The 19,334-nt window shown below is 46.6% G+C and overlaps 1 protein-coding gene and 1 pseudogene across 16 annotated transcripts in view; one reads left to right on the forward strand and one right to left on the reverse strand.

Moving 5' to 3' along the window:
• Positions 1–1,233: 1,233 nt before the first annotated feature.
• On the reverse strand, positions 1,234–3,403 carry LOC101100816 (annotated as a pseudogene).
• A 2,516-nt stretch (positions 3,404–5,919) lies between these two features.
• FAM120B (family with sequence similarity 120B) overlaps positions 5,920–19,334 on the forward strand; it is an 89,335-nt gene continuing 75,920 nt past the window's right edge. For 3 of the 16 annotated variants that reach the window (XM_045058417.1, XM_045058418.1, XM_019831545.2), the window contains exon 1: positions 18,840–18,977. Coding sequence is in view for 11 of the 16 variants with exons in the window: in XM_023254630.2 (XP_023110398.2) it covers positions 6,932–7,012; positions 17,256–18,977 (1,803 nt within the window). In the remaining 5 variants the exon portion in view is untranslated. Of the gene's footprint in view, positions 6,077–6,413; positions 7,013–14,323; positions 14,455–17,255; positions 18,978–19,334 lie in introns of those variants that run through there. The other 13 variants (XM_045058410.1, XM_045058414.1, XM_019831537.2 and 10 more) reach the window with 11 other exon arrangements.

Below are 19,334 nucleotides of genomic sequence, written 5' to 3' on the forward strand. Positions count from 1 at the left end.
TTGTGCCACTTACCACTTGTACTAGTTACTTAACAACTCTTTAAAACTTAAATTTTTTTCTTTTACCAAAGTAATACAGTTCCAGATTTTAAAATTCAAGTAGTATTTCCAGATTATAACAAAAAATAGCAATCACCTACATCAAGCATTCCCACTTTCAATTCCTTCCTCTAACTTAACTCTTCGCTATTGTTTTTTAAAATTTACTCTCATATTTCTTTTTTAATGTTTATTTTTGAGAGAGAGAAAGAGAGAACGAGCAGGGGAGGGGCAGAGAGAGAGAGAGAGGGAGATACAGAATCCGAAGCAGGCTCCAGGCTCTGAGTTGTCAGCACAGAACCCAAGCGGGGCACAAAGTGTGAGATCACAACCCGAGCTGAAGCCAGAGGCTTAATGGACTGAGCCACCCAGGAGACCCCTCCCCCTGCCCCCGGGCCTTTTTTTTAATGTTTACTCTCCTATTTCTTATGAAAGAGTCTCTAATGCTATGTCTGTCTTATTCCCTTGCACGTATTGTCTATGGACTTCCCAGCTTTAGCAGACGAAGATTTAACTCTTCCACCAGATTTCCCACACGCATTTATGAACACGTATAAGATTGCCTCCCATTTTTTAAAAAAAATTATAGCATCCTTTTGTTTTAAACTACCATTCTGTATTTACTTTATTTTTTTAATGTTTATTTTTGAAAGAGGGGGAGAGAGACAGAGTGTGAGCGGGGGAGGGGCAGAGAGAGAGAGAGACACAGAATCGGAAGCAGGCTCCAGGCTCCAAACTGTCAGCACAGAGCCCGATGCAGGCATCGAACTCACAAACTAGGAGATCATGACCTGAGCTGAAATCAAGAGTTGGATGCTTAACTGACTGAGCCACTCAGGCGCCCCTCAATTTTTTTTTTAACAGATGTAATTTAAGGAATGTTTTCCATTCAAATAGAATTTTCTTAAAAATTTCTTTTTAAGATTTGTTATTTTTGAGAGACAGAGACAGAGTGTGAGCAGGGGAAGGGCAAAGAGAGAGAAAGAGAGAGAGAGAGAGAGAGAGAGAGAGAGAGAGAATCTAAAATAGGCTCCAGGTTCTGAGCTGTCAGCACAGAGCCTGACATGGGGCTCGAACCCACAAACCATGAGAACATGACCTGAGTTGAAGTCAGATGCTTAACCAACTGAGCCACATAGGTGCCCCGTGTATTTGCCTTACTAAAGCTAGGTAATTATTCACAGCTGAGGCATATGCGGTGATTACATTTTATTTTTTGTGCAGTTTTTTGTCTTTACTGGATTCAACAATTGCCTAATATATTTGCTTGACGTTTCTGTGTACCTCTTACTTATCATCACCAAACTCCAAAGATCTTCCTTTAAAGTATTCAGACACATCAGGTGTTCATGGGTGTCACTGTCCTGGATGAGGACGGTATCTCTGGGAGGCACCTGCTCTAGTTTAAATGGTCTCTGTCTAGGACTTACTTTCCTCCTCTGTCTTCACTTGGATTCCCTGCTACCCAGGTCCTAAATATCCCTCTTTCCTGACTACTTAATTTTCGAGAGTATCCCTCTGCCGGTTTCTGAATGGATTTGGTAGATCATATTTTTGAGCTGCGTATCTCAATATATCTTTATTCTACTCTCACACTTAACTAATATTTTGATTGAGAATAGAATTTAGTGTTAGAATTATTTTCTTCAGAATTTTAAAGTTAAGTCTCCACTGAATTTCAGCTTCCTGGGATTCAATTGAGAATTTCCATGCCCTTCTGATTTCCAATCCTTTAAATGTGACCTTTTTCTTTTTTCCTATGGAAACTTTTTTTTTTTTTTTAGGAAGGGGCAAGTCTGAATATTTATTACCCTTTTTAAAAATATGATTATTTACATAACTTGGTTTTTAATAATTGGCTCTCCTGAGTCAGTACAAGCCAGCTCCAGCACACCACTGCCCCTAAGCCTCTAGGAGGCCTTAGGATTGTACTGTCCACCAGGAGACAGCCCGACTACATTTTCTTATGGAACAAGCAGGGAAAGAATCTTTAGGCAGAATGCCACCAAGGTTCACTTAAATTCAGTTATCTCCTGGTCTCTCTTCTTCCTGATCTGCATGGAGGCCCAGAAGTAGAAGGATTTGCTCAAAGGAACAGAAAGGAACAAAAAGAACCAGGAAAGACTTCAATGCGAAAGGAACAGAGCCAAAGCTCTGGAGGGGGACAGGTCAGGGAAGAGCTGAGGTTGAAAGCCTCTGGCCCTCGGTTCTCAAGAAAGGCAGACTTAGAGTGGGGGTGGGGGGGGGGCAGATGCCTTTTATTGGTCTAACCAGCATAACTAGTAGTAGGTTTGGGCAGAGCTCCCCTATCTGTCCTGGCCCGCATCTTTCCTGGGTGTTCCTGACTCACCCCAGGGGAGGAGAGTGTTGGGCAGGGGTGGCAGGCAGAGCCAGGATCGAAAAGGGGATCAGGGTGAAGTAGAAAGCATGGGGTTACCAGATCACTCAAATAAAAAGCCCATCAGGGCAGAAGAGAGGATGTTTCCCCAAACAGGCCCCTCTGCCCTTGCCAGGAGTGGAAAGGGGCAGGAAGCTTTCACTAGAGGTTTCCTACTGTGCCCTTTGTGCTATCAGCATCTCCCGGATGTGTTCCTCAGCTTCCTTCACACTCTGCTCCAGGTAGGATTTTTTCTGTTCCAATTCTTTAATTTTTTCTTCTGCTATTTTGTTTCTCTGAGTTGATTGTGAATTACCTCCTTGGACTGAAGAATAAACATTCTTCCTACACCTTCATACATGTTAGTCTCATCTATCAAAGTCATAATCTCTGTATCTGTAAGATGTGCATGCTTTTTTGTCTGTTTAGCTGTTCAATCTGTATGTTTGCAACTTCACCTTCTGTTGAATGTCAATAACTTTGGCTTGAAGCTCTGTGAAGGCCCTCTTCAATTCCAGATCCACGGGAGCGGCCATCTTGGTTCACTCAGTGTGCCTCTCCTTATGGAAACTTTTAAAGATCTTTTCTTTATCGCTGGTGTCCTGAAATTTCATGATGTACCTTAGTGTGGATCATTTTAGATTTGTTGTGCTGGGCATTTAGCAATCCTTTTCAATATAAGAACGTGTCTTTTACATCTGGGAAGTTTTCTTGGATTATTTCTTGAGTATTTCCTCCTCTTCATTTTCTCTCTTTCTTGTAATTCCTATTTTTCACATGTCAAACTTTAATCTTCTAATTTTCTTATGTTTTGTGTTTCTCCATATTTTTCTCTTTGTTCCAATATCTGTGAGATATCATCAGATTTATCTTCTAACTTTAAACACTTTTTAAATTTAGGGCGCCTGAGTGGCTCAGTCGGTTGAGCGTCCGACTTCCGCTCAGGTCATGATCTCATGGCTCCTAGTTCGAACCCTGTGTCGGGCTCTGTGCTGACAGCTCGGAGCCTGGAGCCTGCTTCTGATTCTGTGTCTCCCTCTCTCTCTGCCCCTAACCCACTCGCATTGTCTCTGTCTCTCTCAAAAATAAATAAACATTAAAAAAAATTTTAAACACTTTTTAAATTTATCATGGCTTTTATAATTTTCAAGAGCTCTTATTTTTGGAATGTTCTTTTACATATTCCCTCTCTGTTTCTCTCATGGATAATCTTCAGAGATTGCAAAGAACAATGTTTTTTTACAGTATTTTTCTTCTTTCTTCTAGTTTTTTGTTTTTTCCTTTCCTTCTGTCTTCCTCACATGTCTGTCAATCCTCGGTCACAGGTGTCTATTTTGGAGGGAGGCAGACATGCTTATCGGAAGCTCTGTGGGATAGATGAAGACCGCCAAGTGGTGGGACTCACCTAAGGCAGTTTGAGGAGCTTTGGCTGGCCTGCCACCCTCCGCCTCCACCGTCTGGGTCCCCACAGGCTGCAGCTGGTGTCTCTGCTTGCCCCTTGCTCCTTCCGAACTCCTTTTGTTTCCTAGGTTTTCTTCTTCTGACCTTCCTCTTCTGAGATTCCACTTCCTTCCAGGCTCAAGTCACACTTTATCTTCTTGCTGCCTTCTTCATCCGCATGTTATAAACTTGACACTATGTTTCACTTGTTTCCCAATATTTAATGTATGTTCATTTGTCTTCCCAACCGCACCGTGTGTCCCTTAAGATGAGAGACCACTTCACATCCTTCTTGGTGTGGCACCCAACCAGTAGTAGCTGCTAAGCACTGTTGATTTTACCGAAAGAAATTTTTAAAGTCAGCCAGAGAGGAAAGCCTTGTATGCCGGGTGCAGAGATTCCTTCTCAGATGTAATACATACATGTGGTGTCGCTGCAGTTTGGTAATGCTTTCTGAGCACTTGATCTGTCAAGTGCTTTGCAAGAGACTCTGAAGAGAGCAGCATTTGATCATTTTACTTCAGCGGAAGCCTCTCGTTCCCTGGGGTTCACAGCAGCACTACCAGATATGTTGTGTGTACAGACAGGTTTTGAGATGCGGCCTAAATAACTAGGTATTACTAACAATTTAACTTCCTCCGTAATTTACCTAAAAATAAATTAGATTGGTTTAAAGGCTAATCTGCTATCACACTTGGCCAGTGAAACATTCTCTTGGTTGTAGAGAAAAGGGTGGCATTGCAGCTAGAGGAACGGACATTGGGTATAGTCTGGACTGCCTGATATCTGAGCTTTAAGGGAGCATGTCCTGACTGTGAACTTGACTGATCTTCAAGCGGTTTTCGAAATAAGGTGGATATGGTGCCTTACAAGCAGAGTCCAAACTCCTTAACATGAGATGGCGACGCTGCATGACCAGGTGATCCTGTTCACCATCCAGTTTTATCTGCCACCACTCTCTCATGTATAGGTTACAGTCCGTGAAATTCCTCTAAAACGTCCTGCTTCTGCACCTGTCCTTGCTTCTCCCCAGAAACCTCACTCCATTCAGACCAGAAAACCTGCCCAGCAAATAAATTCGGCTTCAAGGGTAATTATGATCATCATCATCACAGACAGCAATACCAACAAGTGGCTAAAATGTACGTGCTTACCAAGGGCTGAGTGCTCTGCCATATTCTTTGTTTTTTGGTTTGTTTTTGCTTTTTAAAATTTATTTGAGAGAGCGAGAGCAGCAGAGAGGCACAGAGAGAGGGAGAGAGAATCTCAAGAACTGTGACACCAAGACCTGAGCAGAAACCAAAGTTTGGTCGCTTAACCTCCCGAGCCGCCAGGCGCCCCTCTGCTATATTCCTCGTAAGCACTGCCTGGGAAGTACCATTACCGTCCCAACTAAAGAGTCGAGGAAGCTGTGCGTACAGAGGTTAAAAAACAACTTGCCCAGGATCACGCACACGATTCCGTATTCCCCACTCCCACTCCCCATACCTCACGCGTAAATGGGCACATTCAGAGTTGGTTAACACAGGTTTGCCCCGGTTTCCCAAAGTTTGTCACCCCACTTCGTCAGCGCGTTTCCGCTAACTCAAAGAAATCCGAAGAGGACTTCCGCTTGCATGAAAAAAGCCACCGGGGCACCAGTGCAGGTCTTTCCTAAAAGCGAAGTGGTGTACTCTTCGCTTTGCACCGTTTAGACTTAGAAAAGGTTTCAGAGAGCGCTCTGCTTTCCGACGGAGCGGCAACCTCCAAGAGCCTTTCGGGACAGCCGGGCTTCAGGCAAGCCTGACCTTCTCCCGAGCCGGCCGCGGCGGTCACCTGGGTCCCCGAAAAACTGGCGCCAGGGGCTCCGGGTAGCGTCGGCCCCCACAGGCCAGCAGGGCGAACGAGCCCAGGCGGCCAGCCTCAATCCACCCGCGGCCCGCAGCGCAGCACTGGCAGAAAGGAGAGGAAAGAGGCGGCGCCCCGCCGACGCCCACGGGAGGCGCAGGAACCGTGTGACCCCGACCGAGGAAGCAACGCGCGGTTTCCAAGGACACGGGCGTGGCGCCTGCGCAGCTCGCTTCCCCGGAGCCGGGGAAACCGGCCGGGCAGGCCCCGCCCCCCGTGCAGGGAGGTTCCGGCGAGCGGAAGCGCTTGGGGCGGAAGCGGAAGTGCGCAGACGGCTGCGGCTGGGCCGAGGGCGGTGCGGGCGCGTCTCTGGCTGTGCTGGCGTATCTCTAGGTAGGGCCGGGTCTGCGGGGCCAGCGCCGTCCCGACCGCTCCCCGCCTGCCGGGCTCGGCTCGCTGCGCTCGCGTTTCTGCGCCGTCGCGGCCGCCCCGGCCGTGAACCCCGTCGCGGGTCCCTGGGCCCGGGTCCGAGCCCTCCGCGGCCTTGCCCGCCCTCAGCCCCGCCGCCCCGCTCCGGGTACCTGGGAATCGCCGCCCACCGCCTTTTCCCTCCTGGGCCTCTCCGTCCCTGTCACCTCATTCCCTGATCTCCCTCCCCCCCCCCCCCCCCCCCCCCCCCCCCCCGGCTGCGACCTTCGCTTCCTCCTCTTTGGTGTCATCCTGACCCGAGCCTCAAGAGACGTGTGCCAATTCCGGGTCCTGACCTGACGGTCCCCTCAAGAGATGTGTGCCAATGCCGGCTCCGCTCTTCTCGGCTACCCGGCCGCACAACTGTGTGATCGCCCCCAGAGAGGCGTCCTCTGATGTCTGCACTCGCGTCTCAAAACTTGTGTGCCTTTCCCCCCAGGCATGTCTGGGCTGTCCTCAGCCGGGGCTCCAGCCCCTAGCAAGTGCTAAGTCCATGCAGAAAGGAAGATGAAAAGACGGCAGACCAGTGTATGGATAGCCGAGAGGACGACTTGTCTACGGTGGCCAAGCAGGGGCAGGAAAGTGTCTTTGCAGGAGCGGGGATTTGAGCTGAGGTTTAAAGAAGTAGGGTTAGATAATAGAAGTAGAAGGTAATAGCCTAGCGATGGGGAATGGCAGGAAGTTACAGAGAATTTGGGGCAAGGAAGTGAAGTGATCAGATGTCATTATTAAGAGTTAGCCTGGCAGGTGTAAGATGATGGCGTGGGGTGATGGTACATCATGACAAGAGGGCTTTTGCGGTTGTGCAGGACAGAAGCTTTAAAACCTAAACCCGGAAATGGTAGTGGAGAGAACTTGGAGGTGAGTTGGATGCGAAAGGCACGAGATGTTGGTATTTCTAATGACTTGTAGGTTTTTGGCTTGACGTTTGAGATGATTCAGAGAGTGAGAAATGGCTTGGGGAGCAAGTCTGGAGCATCAGGCTGCTGACTGCTCACCTCCCAAGCGTATTAAGTTGTTTGGCCTGGAGCTGTATTTCACGGTTCCTCTAGTCACCTCGCCCTTTATTTTTGTCCTTGGTCTCTGTCATTTGTGAGTCATGGCCTCACGTCTGCATGTGCTCAGTGACCTGCCCGTGTTTGGGCCTTGCTCGTAGGAGCTAGCCTCTCTGCACCGGCACAGCCTTCACACATTGTCTGTGTTTAGATTTCCTCGTCACCCTGTCTCCTGCCATCCCTAAGCTCTGCGAAGTGGTTCTCGCCGACCGTGTGGTCACGCTGGTCTCAGAGCTGCACTTGTCCTTCCTCACCAGCTGTGCTCAGGAAAAGCGCTGACAGCATCCCAGCTGTGCCAAACCCCTCACTGCCCATGTCTGTACGCACACTGTCTCTGAACCACCTTCCCTCTTACCTACCTTGTATAATTTCTAAACCCCTAATCTCTCCGACACGTGGCACCCTCTCCTCTGGTCACTTCTGGCCCGCTGTTTTCTCGCCTGCAAACTGAGAAGACAAGGAGGTGGCATCTGAGGTCCTACCCCATCCCTGAGCCTTAACCTGGGTGTCGTTTATGGGGTAGATTTACTGTGAAGCTAATGAAGACCAGGTTTCAGGGTCCCTCACTTTCATGGGCCCCTTCCAAGACGCTGGGAAAGACCTCAGTGGTCTTGTGTTTATAATTTTGTAGTTTTTAAAAAGAAGGACCCCAACCGTGTAGGCTTCAGGCCCTGCACAACTTGGATCCCTGTGAAACTGGCCATTTGTCACATCCTGCTGTCTTGCTGTTTGCATTCTTGTCCTTCAGACTTTCCCCTTCGTGTGTGTGCTAATCATCGGGGCTTGGAGACAGAACAGGAGTGAATGGAGCCCAGTTCCTGCTGGAACCCTCAGCCGGGGAGGGGCATGCATTTGGCAGAACCTTTGCAGCGATGCCTGTATTGATTTCACTGCTGCGTTGCCACCTTTTTCACAAAAAGGTTAATGGTGAGAAGGAAAGTCTGTTTAATTGAGGTCATAAAAGCAGTTCTTATCTCTGGAAGAAGCTACAGCAATACATGGAAAATCCTTCAGGGGAATTAATTGCATCCTTTCAGTAGTTTGAAAGTGAGGTAACCCTTATGCTGTAAGTTAGTTTCATAAGGCTTCATAATAAGTATGAATCACTTTTTATTTTGATTCCCTTTTACATATGTTTCTTTGTAAAGTGCCGTTGGGAAGATCTTCACAGACTAAAAACGTGTTAAGGCTTAAATTACTTACATAAAATAAGATATTTTTAAAGCATTTTGTAGCAGTAGGTTAAAATCTACCAAATTGAGAGGTAAATCATTATTTAATTTGTACAAAAAAGGGAATCGATGATCTACAAAGAGATTAAATGTTTTGTCTCCGGTCAGACATTGCCAACCAAAAACCCAGCTCCTGAGCATCCTTACAAGAAGGAACCCACTGCTTTTGCTGTAGAACATTTGCTATAACGTGGACCAAACCAGTAGGTCCTTCAGTATGCCTGTCTAGCTGCAGAGTCCTGCCGGGACGCGTGAGGTTCCATGAGGCTGTGCAGCTGAACTGCTGTTCCCATTAGCGCTGTAGCCCAGAGTGTTGCGTTATTGTAAAGTCATTTATATTCAAACCATCGCCACCCAGGACAAGAGGAAGGTAATTCTGTTTGAAACAGTGGACTTTTCTGGATAGTTTAATTCTGGGTTTTTGCCCAGTAAACACTAAAATCTCCCATTTCAGGGTGGCAGTCTTTGTAAAATATAACATTTCCCTGCTTTGTTAATAGAATGCATTGGATGTAGTATAAACTTTCTTTAATGATCTCAAACACTTTAAACATAATTTGTTAGTTGTGATGTAAACACTGTTAGAACTTGTTGAGGCGCGGGAAGCTATTCCGCTGTTATTTGTAAGGAGTTTTTGTGTCTCTCGGGTTTTTTTAGTTTTCCTGTTCTTCTGCTTTCTCCTTGTCAGCCCTCAGCAGTTCCTGCTGCTGTTGGTGTACATATGCCTGCTTCAGATGCCCTTTCCATATTTTTCTTTTCTGTGGACATAGAAGCTTCTTGTTAGAACTGAATAAAGAAATAGTCTGTAGATATAAGTAAGAGCTTGAAGAAGTCTCTTACGAATAAATTGTTTTAGCCTAAACTCATGAGTTTATATTGATTCTTATCCTGAATTCTGAATGAATGAAGCATAAATTTGTGCATGCATACGTGCGTCTTCACCTGTGTTCAGTGACAGTGATTTTCACATTATGTGTCATTGTCCTTTAAGGGGTTTTGTAGAGCTGCAGTGGGTTAGGGAAAGGCCCAGTGTTCTGGTTGCTCCTTCAGTCCTGATTATTCTGTTAATGCCCTTATGACTGGGAGAACCTTCAGGAAGGAGAGCTCTCTGGCTGAGGACACCCACAGGGTAATTCCCAGCACTGGAGCCGGCAGCAACCAGACCACTCCGATGTGACAGTTAGGTGGGGGTGTGGCTTAGTAAAAGGTGCGTAGGCTTTGGAGGCCGATGGGTTCAAATCTCGCCTCTCCTATTGTCTGTGGCCTCCGGCAGGTGCCCTGATGTGGCACACACACTGCCGCCCAGCACCAGCTCTTTTTCCTTCCTGGCTGGTACAGCATGCCTGTCGCAAGTCTGAAAAATGGATCATGGGCCCGTGGGACTAGAGATGTCTGCTGCGGGGCTTTTAGAGTAAGTGTGCAATATGGTGCATTGTGACACACGTGTGCACACTGCCAGGCTTTCTTCTCTGATGGACCCTGTGCCTTTCACTCCCTCTCTCAGGGCTCATATCTTAGTGACTTTGCCTTGCCTGCTGCTGTGTCCACAGCCGCTAGCACAGGGCCTGGAGTACAGTAAACACTAGATGGACATTTATGGAGCAAATCCGGGAACTTAAAACTCTTGCCTTTGGTACGTGTGTGGGGGCCAAAAGAGGGTCTCTTCCTCTGTTGTCTTGCAATGGGAGTTAGGACTCTGCACCCCACCAGTGTCAGGGTTCTTCCAGAGTCGGTGTCTGGATGTTGGGCAGCGAGAGCAACCAGTGCCTCCCAGAGCCCCGTCGTTTATCTCCAGTCTTGCCTGTCTCCATCCTTTCTCCACCGCGTCAGGTGAGTGTTTCTAAAATGTTCTTGTTTAGGAGCCTTGACCAGTACCTGGTCTCCCTTGGGAAGAAGTGCAGGTGCCTGTGTGTCCTTTGGGAGCCCTGTGCTATCTGGCCCTGTCTGCAGCATCATCGCCTCACTCTTCCGCCTTTAAATCAGAGTTCTGGCCACACAGAGGTGGTTTTTTGTTTTGTTGTTTTCCATTTTCCATGTTCGAGGAACACATAAGTAGCGTTGCAGGTAAAACTGCCGAATAGAACACATGTCTTAAGCACCTTAGAAACACCCATTTACTGATTAAAAAAAAAGATATCTTACAAACTTTAAAAGATTTTCACTCCTTATTTCTCCTGTGCCTCCCGCCTGCCTGCTGTCTCATCTCCACCTGGCGCACCCGTCTTTCCTGCCTTTCGTCAAGGCTCACTTCTAGTGCCCTGGCGCAGGACAGCCGTTGTGGATCCTTGATCTGGGATGGGTCCTCCTGCTGAGTATTCCCCAGCTCTGTGCCATTTCTCTGGCCTGTAGCTATGCTCAAGTGACTGTTGTTGGTTGAATGTTTTCCTGATGAAGCATAACCCTCTGGAGGGCAGGGCCCCTGTGTCTTGTTGGTAGAGAGGGTCTGCCGTAGTCAGTGACCTAAGGTGCTTGCTGAAGGAGTAAACCAGATGTATGTTCGGACAAGATCCCTTGGTATTGTTGAGAACTGAGTACTAATGAGTGGCAGCTACAAATGATACCTTGTCGAAAAAAGGACCAGTATGTGCTTTTACTTGACTCAGCAGTTTCATATCCAAGATTTGTCCCCAGGAAGTGCTCAGAGATGGGCTCAAAGATTTATATACACAGAAGGGATTCGCTTTCTTATCTCTGGCGTTGTGCATCCATTAAAAGTAACACTGCAGGAGAAGTTTAACACAATGATTTGGAAATCTATTCATGATCAATTAAGACAAAAAAGTAGATTACAGAAAAGTATCCCTATTTTTAAAAACAATGAGTAATAATAAAAAAGGCTAGAAATATGTACTCTAAAATTGTAGTCATTGTCTTTGGAAGATGAGATTATGAGTAGTCTTTTTTTTCCTCCCCCTTTGTGCTATCTCTGACTTTTCTGCAAAGGACATGACTACTTGTTAAATTAGGAACATTTTTGTGAATATATTTCCGATAGTGAAAAGTAAACCAACTTGTAAAAATCATAAATACAGTAAAACCTCAGTAAAACTTATAAAGCTTTGTTTTAAATTTTGAGATAACTTAAGAATTTTGACTGGTGCTGTGATGATTTTACTAACTTTAGGCGATGATGGTATGCTTTATGAATAAATTTGTAATACAAGTGAAATTGCGTCACAGTATATGAGGCAGGTCTTATACACCTCATTTGGCAGATAAGAAAAGTGAAGCTTATAGAATAAAGTAACTTGCTCAGTATTTTACTGCCGTTGAGTGGAAGTTAGAATCTGAATTCACTAGAGCCTTCCCTTTTATTGACAGTATTATACTGCCTAGCGGTCTGTCACTTCTCCCTAGGGCACTGCTTGGGGGGGACTGACCTATTGACCTAGCAGCTGCTGAGTGCCTACATCAGCCATGCGCCAGTCTTCTGGATCTTGGCACCAGTGGTCATGGCCTGACTGTGTCCTGGAGGGCCCCCCAGGACACCCTGCATGTATGATGTACGTACGGTGTACATCAGAATAGCTATAGGCTTTCCGTTGCTCATGTGAAGAGCTTCATAGAGATGTGGTGCGGGAGAAAAAATGTTCTGACACTTGCTGAAACAGTGCGGAAGGTTTTACTCAAGATTATGGCAATGGGGGTGTTCCACTAAGGGAGAGAGATGGGGCTCAGCTTTGAACACGGCAAAGATGTCTGGGGATTTGTAGCCTGCCAGCAGTAAGAACCAAGGGGATGACGCATTTGATCGGATCTTGAGGGTGATCATCTATTGAGGGCAGGGATCTTCTCCAGACAGACTCAGCAGGACTCTTGCTGAGTCTGGTCTCAGCCAGGATGCACGCAGATGCCCAAGGTTGAGGCCTTGTTGAGAGGAGGGCCCAGAGGAGTCTGACGGAAATCTGCCGCGGTAGGGCATCTTTTCGGTCGTTAATGAGTCCTGGGTGGAGGGGCTCCGAAGCATCGCCACCAGCGCGGTGGCGGCCGCCTGCAGCTTGCTTGTTCACCTGGTTTGTGCATTCGTGAATATTCAGTAAACACTGAGCTAACCCTGTCCCATGTGCTGCTGTGGCATAGGTATTCATGTCACGGAGTTTTCAGTCCTCTTTCTTGCCTTGCTGTGCTGAAGGGGGTCCCTGTCGGTTTCCCTTTGTAGGTGAGGTTGGTGGGGAGCCAGGGAAAGAAGCCCCACGTCCAGCGACAAGGTGACCTTCCTGAGGCGCAGGCCCAGCCAGCATGTGACCGGGGAAGGAAACACCTGACTTGGAAATGAAGCAAAGAAAAAGGAGGACCGTGTGTTTTGTCACCATCGTGCGGGCCGTTATTTAACAGATTCACCCAAGATTGTTTAGTTTTCTAACCCAGTGTGCCTCTCTGACTTTGCCACTTACTCTTGATTAGAGCCCGGATGCTGATGCTCCATGTGTCAGTTTATAGGTTTTTGTCTTGTACAGATACAAATTATTTCTGTCTGATAAACGTAAACCCCAAAGTTTTGATTTCATTGCTTTGTAGGTCTTCAGCTGAATTTGTCTCCGGCTGAAAATAGCTCATTTCAGTGAACTCCAGCTCTTTGGTGCCCTCTGAACCAGTGTCCCCTGTACAGACTTCCTCGTTAACTTGCATGCCCATTGGAAAAGTATGCTCTGACATTGTTGCATGCTGGTGCTTTAGGGTGGCCAGAGCTGCTGCTACCGATTGTCTTTCTGCAAACACTGATCTCTGGGTAGGAGGTGTCCCTCCCGCCCCCCCCGTCTGTGGGTTGTCCACGAGTCCGTTTGTCCCTGTGTCCAGAGGGACTCGGCCCCTTCTGTCAGTGGCGGTATAGAGATGTGTCTGTGCTGAGGCACTCACTGCACCTTTCATTTCTCTAAGTGTTCATCGTCGAAGGTTGTGAATAAAGAGACTTCGGGATTTCTCTTTCATCTTCTGCGTCCTCACTTCCCGGTAACCAGTATGTTGGGACGGGTCCAGCTGTATAGAGGGACGCCGTTCCTAGGAGGAGGCCCCTTCCCGTGTGACACGCTCTGTACTTGTGCGCCTGCTTCTCCTTCATCAGCTTCCTGCCTTGAGGCTTTGTTTCCCAAATCAGTGTCAGCTCCTTGAGGGCAGGGTCTCTGCTTCCTACTCTTTATTTGCCTGCAAATGGAGTCCATAAACTTCAATGCCTTCTTTTCATTCATTTATTCGCAAGTACTTACTGGGCCCCTGGCATGTCAGACACAGTGCTGGGTGTTGGGGATGTGACACAGTGACATCATCTGCCCTGAGGAGGCCTGCATTAATGGAAGTGATTCCCAGATTGTACTTTGGGCAAGAAACTCCTCTAATGAGACATCTGTTTTCTTTCTGAACGATATCTAGATAATGAAAATTGTGTATATGTAGGTATATGTACGTGTATATTTATAGTCACCTTTAAAACCACCTTTAAAGAATGAAAACCTCAGTACAGTTGGCCCCTTCGCACAGTCAAAAATCTGCAAATAAACTTCTGACCCCCACCCAAGAACTTACCTCCTAATAGCGTGTTGACGGAGCTGTACTGGTAACACTCAACTAACACAGTTTGTGTGCCATTTGTATTGTCTACCGTATTCTTAGAGTAAGCTAGAGAAAAGAAAACATTATTAAGAAAATCCTAAGGAAAAGATGATACTGTACTATATATATACGTGTGTATGTATATATAAAATCCACGTACAAGCGGACCCATGCAGTGGGACCCAAACTTGTGTTCAAGGGTCAGCTGTACGTGCTCTTCGCAGCAAAAGGCTTCACCAAAAAAAGGAAACCTACAATTATTTAAAACGGTAGTGTCCACAGAATTTATTTTCTTAGCCGTTTCATTTCATGTGAACTTAGGCGTCTCATTGAGGGGCGGGTGGCGTGAGCCTCAGAGCTGGAAGGACCGGAAGACGTCGTCCAGAGTCACCAGTCCCAGGTCTTCGCCTGCCCGGGGTTTTCTTTGTAAATACTGTAGAAGAGCACGTCGTAGCGGAACATTCCTGAGGTAATTTGCGATTCAGAATGTGAGAAATTGGCAGTGCGAAAGAGGAAAAACCCGTACATGTTTAATTACAATGGTGAGCTTTTCACTGCTGGGTGGGAAAGGACGAAAACATTTGAATAAAATCAAAGCAGAGGCTGAGCCTGACTTCTCCCAAAATAAAGAGGAGAGTGTTTGGAGCAGCTCAGTGTTGTCACTTGCAGTTTTAGTCGAAAAATGCTTGAAACAAAAATCCCTTTTTATCGGTGAGGGAAGGCAGCCAACCCGAATGTGGCGGAGCCGCCGCGCAAATGGGAGCCCACGTCTGTGTGGGAGCGGGCGCTGAGCTCTTTTGCTCCAGCTTGATCTCCGCGTGCGTCTTGAGCGAGCCAGTGGCCGACCGGGAGGTCCCCCCGGCGCCGGTGGGCTGGATGGGAGGGGATCCTCCTGCGCCGGCGGTGGGCTCTGTCGGATGCTGGGCACCCCCCAGGGAACGCGGTGGAAGCGGGGGAGTCTCAGGTCATCGTCCAGACAGAGTCGGAATCCGGAAGACCGCCTTCAGTAAAGCGCGCAAGTCTGCTGTTTTCAAAGCTGGGCACCGAATAATGGCCTGCAGTGTATGTGCTCTAAGCATCGTTTCTTTAATCCATCCTGACCACCCTTATGTGTGTTCTTTGGTTCTCTTTCCAAACCTGGGCCAGACTGCTGTGTTGGGACACCAGGACAAAAACTATCTGGCCTCAGAAACACAGCGGAACCTTCGTAAACAGAGGGTCCGCACCCAGAGGCCCAAACCGTAGAACTTCCTTGTAGCTGAAATAACCGTGAAGTCCAGCTTGGGCTTCAGACACTCCTACCTTGGTCATGTTCCCGAGGTAAATGCTATGAGGGTTCTTTCCGCAGTGGATTGGGGGGTGTATTCAGTAACTTAATGGGCAAGATTTTCTAAGTTTCAACATAAATGTGTGAGATTTATATCCACTCCATGTTTATATATTTTCAATATTCGTGGCCATTAAACAGATACGCAACTTCGGATCCTACTAGGGGCCAGTGTCCATTAACAGGCAATAAATTCTTAAAAGACAGTCCTGTGTGAGGGTACCTTTTTTCAACATAGTGATTTATTTGCGGTTTCTTCACTTGTAAAGTAGAGCTTATAGTGTTTTGCCTGTCAGAGATGTTTTAAAGACTGGAGATTTTGTGTGTTGAGTGCCCAGTGCCGTCTGGTAGGAGGCGAGCGCGCCGCGAGGCTGGACGTCACCGATGTGTGTTGGCAGCTGATGGCTGCCGCCCTCAGTCCCGAGCCTGGAGAGGTGTTTGTCCTCCCATAGCTATTTGTGTAATAAGGACTTTTTGTTTGTTCTGTCAGTGGACACGAAGCCATGATGAGTCTTAAAAGAAAACCAAAGTGAAAATTATAGGTCGTTAAGATCAAAGGTGTCATCATGGAATTTTTTCTGACCAGTGACAGATGTTATTACCTACTTGAAGAATGTCATGGGGCGCCTGGGTGGCTTCAGCGTCCGACTTCAGCTCAGGTCATGATCTCACGGTTCATGAGTTCGAGCCCCACGTCAGACTCTGTGCTGATAGCTCCGAGCCTGGAGCCGGCTTTGGATTCTGTGTCTCCCTCTTTCTCTCTGGCCCACCCCTGCTTGCGCTCTGTCTCCATAAATGAATAAACTTAAAAAAAAAAAAAGAATGTCATATGTTACATCCTTTATTATACATAGGACACCTTACTTTTTATACAAAGTACTCTGCTTAGGATTTTGCCAGATTTTCAGTTTGAAGTCTTTTTACTACTTTGTCAGTGTTTGCATTTTTTTTTAAGTTTATATATTTATTTTGAGAGAGAGCGAGTGAGTGACCGTGGGGGTGGGGCAGAGAGAGAGGGAAAGAGTGAATCCCAAGTAGGCTCCATGCTGTCGGTGCAGTGCCCAATGTGGGGCTCAATCCCACAAACTGTGAGATCATCACCTAAGCCAAAATCAAGAGTCACATGCTTAACTGACTTGAGGCACCCAGGTGCCCCTGTTTTTGCATTTTAGAGTAGACAGTTTTCCACTGAAAGCCAGTCACCAGCTCAGATGTTACATTTGACAGGGTGAAGTTTTATGTGTTTTTCTTTTTGATGCCTTTATTCAGGTATACTTGATAAATAGTAAACCACTTACAGTTTACAGTTTGATGAGGGTTAGCCTGTGTTTACCCGTGAAACTATCACCACAATTAAGGTAGTGAGCATATCCATCACTCCAAGAGTTTCCATTATGTAAATCCCTCCTTCCCAGCTGCCCTACCCCAGACCACCACCGCCTGCTCTCTGGTGCCACAGATCAGCCCCACTCTCGGTGAAGTAGAATTTCATACAAATGGGTCACATGGTGTGTATTCCCGTTTGGTCTACGTTCTTTCACTCAGCAAGATGGTTTTGAGAAGTGTCCGTGTTACGTGCATCTGTCTGTGTTTTGGGCTTTCAAAATTAACTTCTGCTTGAGTTCCTAGATGGGAAATGATGACTTTTTGAAAACTGTTACCCTTCATTAATAGTTTTAATACAAATCTTAGAGGACTGCTGCGCTGTGTTGTCCTTATGAAGGCCGAGTCTGGTGACTCATGCTTAGGTTAAGGTCCCTCTTTGTCTTCAGTGAAAACTCTTTAGGCTTCTAACCGGTATGCCATGTTACATACCTTGTTAGTGCCTAGAGTGTTTTGAAAATAGAGTGCGAATATTAAGCATTGTCTTCTGTTTATTTACTTTAAAAGGTATCCTATGTCTAGTGATCATGTCATAATAACTCATTTATTTTCCTTTCCAGATCCTTTCCAGGAGGTCAGTTATGGGTGTGAGAGGTTTGCAGGGATTCGTGGGCAGTACCTGCCCACATATATGTACAGTAGTGAATTTCAAAGAACTGGCAGAACACCACCGAAGCAAGCATCCTGGATGTACTCCTACCATTGTGGTTGATGCCATGTGTTGTCTCAGATACTGGTACACTCCTGAATCTTGGATCTGCGGTGGCCAGTGGCGGGAATACTTCTCTGCTTTGCGGGATTTTGTTAAGACTTTTACAGCTGTTGGCATCAGGTTGATATTCTTCTTTGATGGCACGGTGGAGCAGGATAAGAGAGATGAGTGGGTGAAACGAAGACTAAAGAACAACAGGGAGATCTCCAGGATTTTCCATTATATCAAGTCACATAAGGAGCAGCCTGGCAGAAACATGTTCTTCATCCCCTCAGGGCTGGCCATATTTACGCGATTTGCTTTGAAGAGCCTGGGTCAGGAAACTCTGTGTTCGTTGCAAGAGGCCGACTATGAGGTGGCATCTTATGGCCTCCAGAATAACTGTCTTGGTATTCTTGGAGAAGACACCGACTACTTAATCTATGATACCTGTCCCTACTTTTCAATTAGTGAGCTCTGTCTGGACAGTCTCGATACTGTCATGCTCTGTAGAGAGAAGCTCTGTGAGAGTCTAGATATTAGCCTGGCAGACCTTCCTCTTCTGGCCTGCCTGCTTGGCAACGATATTATTCCAGAAGGCATGTTTGAAAGCTTTCGGTACAAGTGCTTGTCTTCCTATACCTCTGTAAAGGAGAACTTTGACAAAAAAGGGAACATCATCTTAGCTGTAGCAGACCATATATCTAAAGTTCTTCGCTTGCATCAAGGTGAAAAAAAGCTAGAAGAGATGTTACCTTTGGGACCAAACAAAGCTCTTTTTTATAAGGGTGTGGCATCATATCTTTTGCCAGGACAGAAATCTCCATGGTTTTTCCAAAAACCTAAGGGTTTAGTAACTTTGGACAAGGAGGTGGGATCCATGAGTTCAGCCCCTGAATCTAAGCAAGAAGTTCCCATGTGTACAGACCCCGAATCCAAGCAAGGAGTTCCCCTGTGTACAGACCCTGATTCCAAGCAAGGAATTCCCATGTGTACCGACCCTGAATCCAAACAAGGAGTTCCCATGTGGACAGATCCTGAATCCAAGCAAGGAGTTCCCGTGTGGACAGATCCTGAATCCAAGCAAGGAGTTCCTGTGTGTACAGATCCTGAGTCCAAACAAGGAGTTCCTGTTTCTACAGACCCTGATTCCAAGCAGGCAGTTCCCATGTGTATAGATCCTGGCTCCAAGGAAGGATTCTTCCTGTGTACACATCCTGAATCCAAGCAAGGAGTTCCCATGTGTACACATCCTGAATTCAAGCAAGGAGATCCTGTGTGTACACACCCTGAATCCACGCAAGGAGATCCTGTGTGTACATACCCTGAATCCAAGCAAGGAGTTCCCATGTATGCATACTCTGAATACAGGCAAGGAGTTCCTATGTGTACATACTCTGAATCCAAGCAAGGAGTTCCCATGTGTACACACACTGAATTCAAGCAAAAATCACCTCTGGGTGCAGACCCTGAATTTAAGCTAGAAGCACCTATATGTACAAACCCTGGAATTAAACAAGAAGACCTTGTGAATATGGAGCCTGAAATGAAACAACAAGTAACCATGGTTTCAGACCCTGAAATCTTAAAGGTATGTAGATGTGCCCACCCAAATCTGACATGTCATGATTGAAAGTATATCCATTAATGGATTTGTCATGAATCTTTATTGACTACTTGCAGCGGTTAGGGCACTGTGGGGGACACAGAACAGGGCAATGTAGTTAGGAAGTATGACATAATGCATATGGAAACTCACATTATAAAGTATGCTGGATATTATTACATGTCTGTTCTAGAAGAGAGCTCTAGAAATTTGAAGGAGAGGTCACTGTGGGTTAAGTACAGAGAGAAGTTACTGAAGAGGTAGAGTGGAACCAGACCTTCATGAGAGCCGATATTTGTTCTGAATAAGCAGATCTTTGTTGCTTTGGGGCACATGGTAGAA

The sequence above is a fragment of the Felis catus genome, chromosome B2 (genome assembly GCF_018350175.1).
Source record: "Felis catus isolate Fca126 chromosome B2, F.catus_Fca126_mat1.0, whole genome shotgun sequence".
NCBI lineage: Eukaryota > Metazoa > Chordata > Mammalia > Carnivora > Felidae > Felis > Felis catus.